The 14730-nt window shown below is 44.9% G+C and overlaps 1 protein-coding gene across 1 annotated transcript; it reads right to left on the reverse strand.

Moving 5' to 3' along the window:
* Positions 1–448: 448 nt before the first annotated feature.
* On the reverse strand, positions 449–14256 carry LOC144121560 (techylectin-5A-like). Its single transcript, XM_077654833.1, has 6 exons — positions 14114–14256; positions 11465–11622; positions 9528–9670; positions 6655–6760; positions 2078–2245; positions 449–1331 (listed from the first exon to the last, which is right to left on the reverse strand). The coding sequence occupies exons 2-6, from the start codon at positions 11601–11603 to the stop codon at positions 1060–1062; spliced, it is 828 nt and encodes a 275-aa protein (XP_077510959.1). The 5' UTR covers positions 11604–11622; positions 14114–14256; the 3' UTR covers positions 449–1059.
* Positions 14257–14730: the final 474 nt, after the last annotated feature.

Genomic DNA, 14730 nt, shown 5'->3' on the forward strand with positions numbered 1-14730 from the left:
TACGTTCTAGAAAGCGCTTCACACATGGCGTGTTTATTAGACTGCCTGTTTCTTTTTCTGTTTGGTGGGCGTTGCTTTGCTTATCTTTAGTACTACCCACGGCTGTCCGCTTGTCACCGGAATCATATCGCACAGATCAGCTGAATTTTCTTTAAGATAATTAAACACGGCAGACGAACTCATTTTCGATGCACAAAGCTAATAGAGCTACGCTGACGCCTACTCGCAGATCTATCCATTGTAATACTTCCGCTGGGCATCATATGGAATTCTTTCTACCAAACCAGGTTTAGGAGCCATCGCTAGTGCGGTTGAATGCTTAAAGCATTCGGGGCGCATGGACACCATTCTAAATGAGGTTTAGAGACGGGAACGAGCTCATAGCGAGCTCAGTAAAATCTTAAAAACCAACGCTGATTGTGAGGGAAGTAAAGACAACAAAAAAAGCTGCAGCACAAACCTTTTATTGGAAAACTGTGTGGTCACGGTCGTTGTGTTATGGTGCACCATTCAAAATAAAATTGTAGCCTTCAGTGAGCTAAAGAAAGCCACAGTGATCCTTACACTGGCGGCGAAAGCGATCTTAAATCTTTTTTTTTTTGTTTCACTCAGAGAGTACCTGTTCCGAATCCAAAAATACTTGGAAATCAGGAATAAAAAAATAAGGATAACAGACGTCCCTTCATACTCGAATGCTTTTGATGAAAGAACAATTTATGCGAAGGCATCCCACAAGGCCAAGCGATACGAAATCGATGCAGCTAGAACAGATTCATTGAGAGGTTTAACATAAGATTTTCTTCTCTGGGGAAGTGGTAGTGTAACTCGAAATAATTTTTTTCGCAGATAGGAAGCGGAAACAGACGGAAGCAGAGTAAGTTTTGTCGCAACTTACGCCCATGGCTAAACAATTTAAAGGGGTTCTCAAAAAGAATCCGCTCAACGCATTTCTCTGTCACGTGATTCAAGTGTTGCTTTCCAAGACTGCAGAACTCTGCTTCAAGCTCTTGTTTGGCCGCAGGATCTTAAAGCAGTGCTTCACGAGTCCAGCAGCGCTAATTATTGCAAAGGCGTAGGCCGTATCAGCATAATGGCGTTCGGATACGAGTACGTGTACACAGTCAAATTGCCATGATTAATCCAATCAATGGAGCCGATGTCGCCTTCGTAGTTGCCGTTTAGATTGAGACCGTTCAGATTTGCCTTGAAACAGTTGTTATACCACCAGCCGCCTTGGTACTTTGCTGCACAGTCGGTGCTGGTGGCTCCATCGTTGTCCTGGTCGTATGTACTGAACATCATGCCGTCAGAGTTGCTCAAACTGTCCCAACCTGCAACACAATGGAAGAGAGAATGTAGCAATAAGATGTAGACATTTTTTAGATAAGAATGACATAATTCGAAGAAATGTTATTGAGTTATCTGAGCCGCGCAGCGCAACGCTTTTTCAATGAATCAGAAAGATCCTGCTATTGGATGGTGACGTCATTTCGGCCTGCAGGAAAAGAAAATTGCTTATTGGGTGAACCTGCCCATCCAAAAGGACGAAATGAGCACAAAGTTGGCGATTCTGACCGACATCATCAAAGCCATCAAACCTGGAGCTGTCTTCCGTTGAGGCCGACTGACGCCATTTTGCTAAAGGATGTCTCAGGCCGCAAACACAGGCGCTGACTGCGACGTAGTCTTGAACATGCATGCTATATTCCGACGAGTATTTCCGCCCAATTCATGGAAGGAATAACAATATTAAACGGTGTATGTTTGCGAAAATGATACACTCTGATGTTTATAAGCAGAACTGCTGCTGCTGTCGACGGGCTTGCAGGCATGCTTGCGTCTCCTCCTAAATCACGCGGTTTCGGCTCAAAGCATTGTGGATAGCCAAGATATCTCGCACTTCAATGACAACCTGAACAAAATTCTTAAAAATATAAATAAAAAACTCGTTATGTTTTTTTTTTATGACAAGGTACAAATCGCTATTACAAGGAGGCGCCCAGCATACGAGTAGATTTTAGTTAACTAGCTATCGATTGCTGTCTTAGACAAGCGCAGATATGAATTAATGTTTCACCTTGCGGCCCCAGGAACCTGCCAATGTGCAAAGCGAACTTCTCAGCTTCGCTGTCAACCTGGATGCTTTCATAGTTGATCGACAGGCCGTCTTCCGTCGTGTTGCTCAGGATCACTCGGAGGGTCATGTTCTCGGCGCCCGAGGTGAGCTCGTGCAGGGCTCGGTTCCCTGCGTGTGGCACCCTTGTCAGTTGTACAGCATTCATTTTGGAACAGAAGTCATACCAAAGTGAGCAGCGCAAAATTCCGGTTGGGTTCGTACGGGCTGCCAATTGGATAACGGCGGGTCTTAATGCGGATGTACACTGAGAGCAGGTAAGACACAGGGGACGTTTCCTGGGAAAGACGCTTATTTCTTGGCGCTCAAAAAAGAGCTTCTATTACGCACTTATTTATAGTACTTTGATATACAGTATTGACACAATATAGTTAAATAAGGTGAATTGTTTCAGTGGAGAAGTTTTCGCTCTTCGTAGCCTTGCATTGCTCACAATAAAAAAAAATGAGAAAGGGAAGCAATTAACAACGAGAAGTGAAGGCCTGGATTGCGAACTTTAATCCCTACAGACGAGAAAACAAGCCAGTGAGAGCATGGGCATTAAAAAAAAGCATTTGAAAGGATAAAGTTTGAAACAGTGTAGTAGAAACACAAAAGTAAAGAAAGAATGTGGCACTGAATAAAAGCAGAACTGTGGCGATGGCCTTTTGCTTTTCTGTAGGCAATGTGAGACCATTTAAAGCGAAAGCGTTACTAGCCTACCGATTTCGCTGTGTCTGCACGAATGACGCTGAACAGGAGTGGAGCTGCGTAAGTAACCACGTGACATACAACGTGACTCGCAGCAGGTGCAGCCGCGCGCACCGCCGTCGCCTCAGCCGCTACGCTCTGCCTATCCAGTGACTCGCCTTGGACGAAGCAAGTTAGCCGGAGCCGACGTCCTCGGTATTGAGCACTCGCAGACGTCGGCCTGAGTGTGATCATCCGGTCGACATTGCCAACCGTGCGAGGGACTTAGCAACCGGTAGGGAGCGTAAACGCGCTAAACGGGCAGCCGAAACCGATAAAGAGCAGGAGCTTCGCCTGGCTCAACGGCGATCGAAAGGTGCCGAAAGCAGACCACTACGAGCCTTGGAAGCAGCCGCGGCGGTGACTGGCTAGCCGCTGGAACTGAGTTCTCGCAGCGCGGAACGCACAACGAACCACGCGGTCCGCCTGTCAGACTGTGCTTCACCACGAGAACCTTCGAAGGTGACGTCACGTGTAATCGGTTTGGATTTGTGTGGAACCAAAGCTTTCGCTTGCAAAACAAGGGTTAGTTGGGCTAAGCCTCAGCCATTTTTTTGCTTCATACATCTATCCTAAGTACAACAATATATACTACTGTTGGCCCTAATGAGCCCCAGCGTGGACAACATTGTCCTCCCTCTTACTAACTAGGTAGTTTTTTGCCTTCTTTCTAGGCTTGTAAGGATATTTGGACTGCTAGTAAAAAAAAACGAGTTTTAAATCTCTAAAGGAGGAATACTTAACGCTGCAAACGGACTTTGTGTTCGATATATTGTTCTGTGTTCGATTGAATGACGGCCAGCGGCTCCCTAGTCAACCCTACTGCCATTCATCGCGTCAAAGTAGTGTAGGAATGCGCCCTACTTTGGAAGCCGACGTGTTCGGGACGTTCTAATCCTATAATTTTCTTCAGCTTAAGTGCAATGCAATTGTGCTTAGAGCTTTTTTGACGATGATGTTCATGCTCGTTTCAAAGCCACAGTGATATAAGTTTTTCATTGCATTCATGATGCAACTTGTGATTTTCTGTTCTCTATGTAATCGCAATATGAGATTTTAGGGTAAATAAAAAGAAAAAATTCACAGAAGATTACAATAGCCGATAATTGAAAATTTGCGCGCAGTTCATCACAGCTGGCAGGTGGCCTGCTACGCTGCAAGTAACGCTCCGGGATCTTCGCATGGCAGCAGTCTTCTAGCGGGCGTTTCGCTCTGAACAGTACACTACGATATTTAGGCCAACCTATCGGACTTGTCGAACAACATAAAATTCTAAGCGTAAAGTTTCACAGCGATTTGATCTGAAACGATCATATCGGTCACATCTGTAAAAAGCTTTCTGTCGTTGCTGGCGCGCTATCCCACTGTCGAATGGTACTGCCTGTAAAAGCTAAGCTTCAAGTATGTTATGGCTTATTTTTCTCTCAAAAAAACTATTGCAACCTAGCTTGGGCTACCACAACAAAACCCAACATAAACAAAATCATTGTCATTCAAAAGAAAATTATGCGCCACATAGCAAATATTGATCCTGGCTTGACCATCGCCGATAGTTTTGCTGACTACAATATTATCGGAATCCGTCACTTTTATGAGTATGGCATGTTAAAGTCATTTCATTTTTCCACAAAAGAGTTGCAACCTTTCTTGAAACGTGTATCTTCATTGACACGCAATGAACACAATGTTGCTGCCCGTAACACCGGCCCTCGGCTCATTCCTTATTTTCGCGCCGATTATAAATTGCAGTCCATAAAGCACAATCTGCCTGTTATATTAGCTCGCCATAAAGATATGAATAACTTTTCGCGCAGAAAACTGCACGAAAAATTCAGTAAATTGTAATTGCCTTCTGTCTCGCATTTTGAGTTTATGTAACTCTGTATATGTGTCCTGTTTTGTATGCTTTGTATTTATGTACGTACTTGTTATATATATACACTCTGTATAGCATTTCTCCGTATATACTGGGGGTCGCTGCTCTGTAAACGTCTCCGAGACTCAGTCAAAGGCCCAGTCGGACGTTTTAGCCCGGAGAATATTCCAGTGTGTAACTGGAGAATAAATTGAAATTGAATTGATAATCGCGCAAGAGGTTTCGCCGACTACAGCGACAACGTCGACGCCGATGACTACGACGCGGAAGCTAGGAAGGGGCGCCTAAAGCTGCGCTGTAAGAAATGTGAGGCCTAAGTGAAAAAATTCGGAGGTGGGGGGGGCACTTAGCTGACCTAAAGTGCGGTGAGGCGAAAGCCTTTAGCGCGGTGTTGCTGCTTGTGTCGCTGATGTGTGGTTAAGATGTTAATTAAGTACTTGTGTTTGCCTGCATTCTGAGACTCTCCTGAAGCGAACGCTAGGAGGGAGGCTGCGCGGCACCAAACATCTTCGAGGCGCCTGGCGTAGTCTGGCTCGGGCACGGCGCGGGCGCCAGTGGCGCCATCTCGCGCATTCGCAGTGAACTACCCATGGCACAACATGGTACGGGTGATTTTGGAGGCCTTGGGCGCACAGACAGACGGGCGGAGGCAGCATGAGTCATTAAAGGCTTTCGCCTTAATATGAAAATTTTGCAGCGATATTCTGTGCCGATCATACGGACTTAAGGAGCACACAAATTTCCTGCCTTGAAGGGCAATAGCTTTCCTAAAACATATGTAGCAGCACGAGTTGGGATGGCCGGTGCAGAACAGACAAAGCATTTGTCGCCACCAAGAGCAATAGATATGTTTATAAAGTAACATAGCTGCTTGGTACAGGCGATTCTGCTGATATACTGACCTTAAACAAAATGCGAGGACACAATTCAGTTTCAGCACTACCTTATACTTGGCTCCAAACATGGAGAAGTAGAAAAAAAAAAGATGTGAATATAATAGGTCTACCACCAGGAGCCCTTACTTACTCACTGACATGCATTTAAGGCTACTGGCACAACAATGAGTCACAATTCGGTGTTGCCGCATGACTGTGATAAACTCTGGCACGAACTGTGAGAACCTTATTAAACATAAGCTCTAGCCTACAACGCAAGCAGCGTCGCAGATGCCGTCCATTAGAGGCAGCCTACCTCAACGGGTGAACGGAAAGCTTGGAGTTTTTAATGTTCTCAAAAAGGCACTCTCGATGCTTTTTCCACCGCCTCACACGCGCTGCGGCGTAATTTTTCTACGCCTCTCCGCGTAATGTCGCGGCTCACCTAAATACTGCTGACAATGGCCACCAGCTTTCCGGTAACATGTCTCCCCGAGCGGATGGGCGACTGGCAGTAGTATCGCTTGTGCGGCGATGCCGCGTTCGGCTCGGTAAAGGCGTCACACGGCTCCTCGTTTATCTTAGTGTTGGGTTTATCTCAAAAGCCATTGCTCGGCTTTCTTGAAAGAGAAACGGGCGGGCGCAATCTTTGCGCTGCAACAGCGGCAGACCCTGACATGTTTTGTGACGGCTCGAATGCGGTCGAAGGATAAATCTTTCCCGAAGCACTGTTGCGCGTTATCACCTCTTATTTTCAGCGTTTGTAGCCGTTGTTTTTGCTTTGCCCTAGCCGCTCTCCGCGCTTTTTTCGAGCGCAGAGGCTGGAGAACAAAAGTTTGAAAAAAAATATCGACCTATACATGAAGAAATATTGCACGGTACTGTCGTATGCGATAGAAGTAGTGTTCGATCCCCAGCGCCGCCAGCCACCTCACTCGAGAATCGACCATCAGTCGGGGGGTGGTTGGGAGGGGGATGGGGAAAAGGGGAATTCTATTATTTCTGAAGCTTTCCTATCACAGCCGTTTTGAGTAGCTTACCGATCCAGTACTCCTTAGCCGGGTCGCCAAAGCCGGTTGCGTACTCGTCCCAGTCTCGGTGAAAGTAGAAGACGCCGTTACCAAACTGTCCCCGTCTTACCACAACCTGTGAAAGGAGATATGAAAGCACACAAACAACATGAGGGCAGCAACAAATGGTATTGTTGTATTTAAAGATTGTGCTTGGATGGCTTAGAAAAAGAGGCGAAAAGAAGGTGAAAATTTAGAATACTCGCTATGCGATGTATTATCCTACTAACAAAAAGATATCCCAGGCATACGCTTGGGTGAGAGTGTAGTAGTTCCCAGAAGGTGTCGCTGTATGGCCATAGACATTGCTTATCGAAGTACTGATGTACTTCATATCGCACTCTGTTACTAGCTCCATAATCAAAATGCTCAAGGCTTCTAAACTGATTTCGACTCGATGTTGCATGAAGCACACGCATTAGGCAATCATGACACAAAATTTAGTCTACCCATAAAAATCTAGGACTGCATCTTTTGCAAACTGTTAAAATAAGAATGTACACATGTTACACTACCCTTAGGAATGCACTCTGAGGAAGAGCTCTCATGATATCTTATAATACAAGCTTAGTGGAAACAAAGGAATATTGAAGGATGTGGAAAGTCGCATGCTCTGCAGATGCGACAAAATAAGGTTTGAAAATATAGTCAATATTGCATGAAAAGGAGTTGGGCTTCCGATTATTACTCGAAAAAAATTGTGCTGCCCTTTCAAATTGTAGCTATGCTGACTTTTATTGTGGGTTCAAGTTAAGGTTGCAATGTTTAAATTTTGTTAAACATAAATTTTCGTCCTCTGGAAGGATAGTCACATCATATTTTCTACTTGCAGGCAGAGTGCCTGTCATATTGGACGTGCTTGTACGTTTATTTGGTTCTGGCCGAGTGGCCTACCAGAATTTCTTTTATTTTTTGGAATATTGTGGACAATTTGGCGCCTTTCTTACAAACCCACATCTGAAAGTGATGTCATGTGAACAATTTCGTATAATATTGTAGGTGTGCTTTAATCCACCGTCATACTGACAGTTTCAATGACGATTAAATTAGTTTTCACCGAACGCAGTTGTGATCGGCAGGTGCGACACAGTGGTTTTCAACGAACATTGATTTCGACCAGGACTACAGCGCGCGTTGGCGAATGACCATTGGGATCTGAAGGGCTCTTGCAAACAGCCTCGCACACTGCGTACACACTGAAAAGTCTAGATATACAGACTCGAAGTAAATAAAATCAGTGTTTTAATTATACAATATTATTCTAACCTGACTTGTTCATCAGCCAGTTTTTATGCAGTAATCGAAACGACACTTTTCACGTGTAAATAAACTGATGGCACATTCGTCGCCCTCCATGTCCCTGCAATGAGTTTGTTCAGGTCTCACCCGCTTTGCGACGGTCGAGAACGACAAGTGCCCCAAAAGCACTGAAAAGATAGTAGCTATAGACAAGTAAAACACGGCCTGGAGGGTCACAGGTTTGTGGCAGCTTCGCTAGAGAAAAGCATCGTCGATCACCATTGCCTATCTTTAATTGGTGCACTATCGGTGTCTGTCAACCGTGCCGAAGTTTGAGGCGCATGAATAAGTTTTCAAGACAAACTATATATTAAAAATATATATTACTTCAATAATTGACCTGCATTTGACTGCTTCAGTTCATGATCTTTTTTTGCAAGTTACGGGGCCTTGCGCCATTTGTCTAATCACATGCTGACTAATCGATGATCATAGAAATTCACCGTGGGGAAGCGGCGTGTCTGGATGGACTTTGAAAATTTCCATGGCCATTGCCTCATTAGGAATTAAGATTGTTCACTTGATAGGGGCGTTAATTATTGTTCTTATTGCCTACAGGCGCAACTGGCGCTGAATAAACTGCACCGCAATGGCCGCTGCTGTAGGCGTTGCGTCAAGCTGGTGAAGCAAGTTTTGCAGGATTACTGAATCAGTAAACGCCGAGCGAACGAGTTTTTATAGTTGTAATACCGAACACTAACGCTTACGGACCGCTCCGTAGCGCAAGTCAGAAGGGCAGCTGTCGGGTGAACGACAGATATCAAAGATTAATCGCGAGAAATGGTTGTTTGTACGGCATACGTTACAACAGAAATAATAGGTCCTTTGCCAATTAAAGTGGGTAATTGGGTAGTTGTCTTTGAGAAACAATAGAGCAGCATGGACACGGACAGTGAGATGAAAATGGGACAAAGAGTTCATCGCAAGTAACTTTTTTTCCCAAGAAACTACAATACATTTACACACGTATCAGCGAGAGAAGCGCCAAAGGAAGACCCAGTTTGGTCATATTACGAGTACACATTTCTGGCCGGAGACGTGAATACGCAAGTACCGCCCGACGTTATCAAACATTTATCTCTTTTCCAGACTGGCTGGTGGATCCATCACTTACTCTTGATGCACAGCTGTTGATTATATGAAACTCCTCTACTATACCCACCATCACTTAATCACAGTGGCGGAAGACAATACTTGATTCAGAAAGCAACAGAACGCAAACGCGCTGGTGACGCTTACTACTGCGTACACATTCTATAAACAATTTGGATGTTCTTGTACATGGTCGTATGCCAGTCTGCTTAATTTCCTTCCTTCTTAGAGGTTATTGGGAGAATACCGCTTTGAAAGTACGTTATTTTAATCTGGCCCTGCATATATTACTTTACCTTTCATTGCGGTGCTGAAGGCAGAAACGTCGGTTTGTATTCGCTTAAGACCTTGCTTGCACCGTTGCAGAAGTTGTGAAACTCCTTAGCAAATAATTTTCCACGGAACACCAGGGGAGAGTATAACACGCAGTTGGAACCATTTACAGAACTCACCGTCCAGCCGCCGCCGTCCGTCTCCATATCGCAGTAAACTTTCTGGCCGGAAGAGCCGGCCGCCTTATGGAACAGTGTGTATACCCCGCTTGCTTTCTGGCCTACTTTCAGGAGGTCACCGCAGTGTCGAGGAAATATGAGATCTGCAGAGACAGCGCTCATAAGGATTGCTCACCGATCAACTCATGACTTAGGATTCACAGGAAAGTGCCGCGTAACTGTCGTGCACAAAACGTAGTTCCTGAATCTCGTTTAAAGAAAAGAACGGCGACCTAATCCTAGTGCTAATCCTAGTGGAAGCCAAGAGAAAGAAATGGGCTTGGGCAGGGCATGTAATGCGAAGGCGAGGTGACTGCCGGTCCTTAAAGGCTACGGAGTGTATTCCTAGAGAAAGCAAGCGCAGCAGGGGGCGGCAGAACGTTAGATGGGCGGATGAGATTAAGAAGTTTGGGGGATGCGGTGGCCACAGTCGGCAAAAATCAGGGTTAATTGAAAATACATGGGAGAGGCATTTGCCCTGCAGTGGGCGTAGTCAGGCTAATGATGATGGCGATGCTTTTTTTTGTGAGATTGGTACACGTACGTCTAGGGGAAGACGCAGATTCCTAAGCCAGACTCACCAGTGGAACTTTCTGATCAGGGGTTGGAAATATATGGCCGGACTTGGAAACATCCAGAGCTTTGAGTATTTTGGTGATAAATATTACTGACGGCTTCTCCGTTCTCTTTTTACTTGTTTTGCCACGTTCCACAGCCGTTTTCCTTGCTTCTTTGCCGCATATAAAGTTTAAAGTAGCAACTATCATGGCATTAGGTAATGGTGAGGGCAACCTTCGGTTGCAGTACTTCTAGACTCTCCGCGTGCTACTACTCAACTCATCGCACCTTTGTTCGGCCACTGAGATTCTTATGACCGAGAGAAAATGATACAGCATTATTTAAGAAGCTTAATGCGCTCACTTAAGCAGCACTGACGAAAATTTAGTCGGTGCCTTCAGGATTGCGCCTTCTTTTGGATTTCGGCGCAGCGTCTGGCTCTGTTCTTATTTTAATGGTGTTTTAAACATTTCTAATCAATACGTTGGAAAAACTATTCGAAACGATGAAAAAGAACTCTAAAAAATATGAGGTAAAAGCGGCTTCAACTCGATCAGAAAACAACGAGACTGTCTGTTAAAAGAGACGTCTCAGATCTGTTTACCCAGCACAGCCCGATATGCAGAGGAAGCAAAACAGAAGGAAGGACGGCTACGAAAATAAGAAAGGCAGTGCAACAGGCAATTGAGAACAAGAATAAAGACCAGAAAGGCATTCAATTTGAAAAGTTTAGTGTACTGTGCAACAAAATGAGTACAAGGCTTCCGCAAAATTTTGTTTACTTTGAGGCACTCTTCTAGCTTGGCAGGCAAGTAAAGCAGCAAATATCGTATTGGCCTAAATTTGTTTTGGGGGAAAGGAAATGGCACAGTATCTGCCTCACATATCGTTGGACACCTGAACCACACCGTAAGAGAAGAGAGAAAGGAGGAGGGAGTGAAAGAATAAAGGAAGAAAGAAGAAAGGAAGAAAGAGGTGCCGTAGTGGAGGGCTCAGGAATAATTTCGACCACCTGGGGATCTTTAACGTGCACTGACATAGCACAGCACACGGGCGCCTTAGCGTTTTGCCTCCATAAAAACGCAGCCGCCGCGGTAGGGTATTGGCCTTCAAAGTAAGAATCGGCCATGCATGAGAAGAAAGGCAAGCAACTAAAAATCATTCACTGCGCTGTGAACAGACACGAAATGATAAGTATCACCTAAAGGTTTTTCACATTAACCCTCCGGTTCTGCCTGGCGCATTTGATTGTGATATTTACTGCAGTCGGTCCAGCTTTCCGTTCCAAAAACATGCATTGCTACACACAGGACCCATAGCGCGTAAAAAATTCAACCTACTCTTGACGTTGGCGAGTGACTGCGTGATTTCCTGAGCGGCTTTCTCAGCCTGTTGATACGTTGACCAGGCTGGAGGCTTCGCGTGCACAGCGATGGTAGCTGTGGCCAACAGGAACAGCAAGGTGACGCAGAAACCCATGGAGAAAAACGGCGGCGACCTGCGATAAACAAATGGAGCTCGGAGTACCCGCTGGGCGTGCATGTTTTATGATAGTTTTATGTGAGACCGATTAAGGACGCCTGTTCGTTGTTGCCTGCTTGGTGTTGGTTTGTCGATATTTTAGACCACTAGAATCACTGTTTTGTATCAGTAATGCATAATGCCGAAGATGGCGCTGAAAATTAGCAAAAAAGCAAATAATAAACAAGTAAAAAGGTGGGCGTAGGTGATGTATTACGACAGGAGAACGTATCTTCATTTCTCGATAAAAACTCTTCAGTGGCATACTCGCTGGAAGTATCGCCGAACATAAAGTAGGAGGAGAGATAAATTTCAATCATTTATTGAGACTATGGGCTAGCGACTGTTGCACAAGATTAATTTCCAATCGATTGCGCCCCTGCATCCTGATCTGCTATCTGAGATGTCTGCAGGGAATGTAAGCGCCAAATGAAGCGCATAGCTCGTTTATCGCTCAATGGTTCAAGAATGCACTTGAGGAGCGAAAAATTGCTTCACCTTTCTGACAAATCGGCAATGAAACCTAAAGACGGTTGGCAGACACCGTAGATCTCTGTAGACGCAGAGATCGGCATTCGCGCACACAGGAGCTTTTTGACCCCGATAGTAGGCGCAAATTCACATATAGCGACAAATGAATGCATGCTTCACCATGCCCTAACTGAAATTTGACTGAAGTATAGGCCACAATCCTGCATGAAGCTGCTTGCCGATTAAGCAGCTTGAAAACTCGATTTGGAGAAATGATACAATTTCGGTTTTTACAAATTTATTAACTCTGTAAAATTTCTTTTATGACGAAAAATGCATTTTAGGATTCCTCAACCAAACAAAAAATGTCCCATCAGAGAAACGTCCGCTTAATTACTAAATAGAATCCGCTCCCGATGATGTACCCACAGCGAAGCCTGGCGCAGGATCCTGACACTACACTGTGATAATTCAGGAACCCACTGAGAATTATCTTTTACAATTACGTCCCACGAAATTTTATTTAGTATCCACGGCCAAAATGATGCAAGAATTGCGTATGACTTGAAAACGTTCTCAGTACGTGAGGAGATTTCATGCGACTTTCACTAGATGCCTCGCCGCTGATTTAAGGTGAAGCTTCGGAAGAGTGCCATTCCATAACCTCATGCTGTCGGCTAAAAAATGTTTGCATGTTTGCATTCACGCACAGGCTCAATTGTCCATCAAAGCTAATAGCAAGAATTTTCCTCACTATTTATTCACGGCGTTTTGTTTACGCCGCTACCATATACTTCTGTCTTCCGTTTGCTAGACGGGGATGCTGTGTGCTTCTTGCAGTGAGACGCTCCCAGATTCTTCGTGAAGATTCGTGACCACACGTTCGTTATTCTTCACCTTTCGGGACTTTTTTACCAAGATGTAGGCCTTTTAACTTGCACACACGTACTGGTAACAATTAACGAAAAACGACGAAAGGAAAGAAGGGCACACAACACAAGGACGAGAATTACCACTGTTGATGACAATCTTCTTGAGAGGCCTTTATGCAATAAATATACTTATCATGGTTTCAAAGCAAATTTGATGCATGTACGCACACAAATAAGCGGGCATACATGACATTTTCTTTGTCATGATGAGGAGTACCTTGCGTATCAAAGCCTACGAAGAATACATAAGAACAGTTGCAAGCTGTGCCCTGAGCTATTTTGCTGTTCTTTCCTGGTGTCGTTGTGTTTTGTAATACTTATTAGCGCATATGCTCAGGGTTATTAACCAGCAGATTTTAGACTAGTCATATTAAACCTGTTTGATCAATTGTTCTGAGCAAGCTGGCCCAGGGGCATTCATCAAGGTGGTTACTGCTGTTTTAGTTTTTGGGTGTATGCGCTTCTCCCCTGTCCTGTTACTGGAACAAGTATCGTCACTTCGGCGAACAGAACGAGGCTTGCCAAGGCGTCGACGCGAGCAGACCGCAAAGAGCCTGGGCTCTAGACTCACTTGTGTGCAATCCACTTAGCATCTCTTCTTCGGCGTCTGATTGAGAGACTTCATAAAGATGCCAAGAATACGAGAGGCACCTTCTTCGCTTGGGACAAAGTTCTTCTCTAGCTGCAGGCGGCACTCTAGCGCCTGATGTGCTCAAATTTTTCTTAGTCCTAGATAAGAACTTGCGCGCACGGTCACATTGATGGCTTAGCGACTAGAACGTTCTGATGTCAGATATTACACCGCGCGTTTGATGACATTGGCCGACGAAGGAATTTTATAAAGGGCAAAGAAAGGAAAGAACAGGTAGTCAAATATTTGCCGAACAAACTCTGCGCCCATCCTTCCAAGCTTCAATGTGGGTTTGAAACGTCAAAGCATGTAAACAACTTTGAAACTGTCTTTGAACCGTCGTTACCTTTGAAACTGCTAAGGAAGCAAGTCCCGAGCACTTCAGCATAAATTCTTTGAGAACAGCGTTGTTAGTTGAAAATCGTAAGACTCACCGTATCGCCTGCACGCAGAAAAAATCAGACAAGTGAATTCGTTTAGGCTTTCAGCGGTCTTTTGACCAAAGCTGAAGTGCGTCAGCCGTTTTGAGTAGAAGGTGTTGTAACACCGGAATAAAACAGTTAGTCGCTGGAAACAATAGGAGGAGGTAGAGGGTTTTATAAAGCAGAAGAATGCGCGGCTACCGCCTCCTTTGGGTAAACGCGTGAACGACGCTATGAGAGAAAGGGTGACGGGAACCAAAAGGCGAGAGACATGGGCACAAATCTACAATCGAAGGTGTACAGGCCGCTTGCACGGGTGAGTGTAACCAATCTGCGTTCAAGGGCATGATGTCACAACTCTTTGGAAGTGAGTGCGGTGCTGACGTCATTGGCTTTTTGAGCTAGGGAACATATCGTGAAAAGCGAGCGGAAGATGAGATGAGCATGAAGAATGGGAGGATGCGATAAATATTTCACATTGAGCGTACAACTTGACAGCGTCCTGATAGACGAAATGGAGGAAATGAAGAAAAAAAGAGAAAAACACTCAGTTTATGGGGCACTAGCGCGGAGTCCGCGTTACTGCGTTAAGGCAGAGCTAGAAACACTCTCTAGCTATTCGTTTCGTT

This window comes from Amblyomma americanum, chromosome 2, assembly GCF_052857255.1.
Source record: "Amblyomma americanum isolate KBUSLIRL-KWMA chromosome 2, ASM5285725v1, whole genome shotgun sequence".
NCBI lineage: Eukaryota > Metazoa > Arthropoda > Arachnida > Ixodida > Ixodidae > Amblyomma > Amblyomma americanum.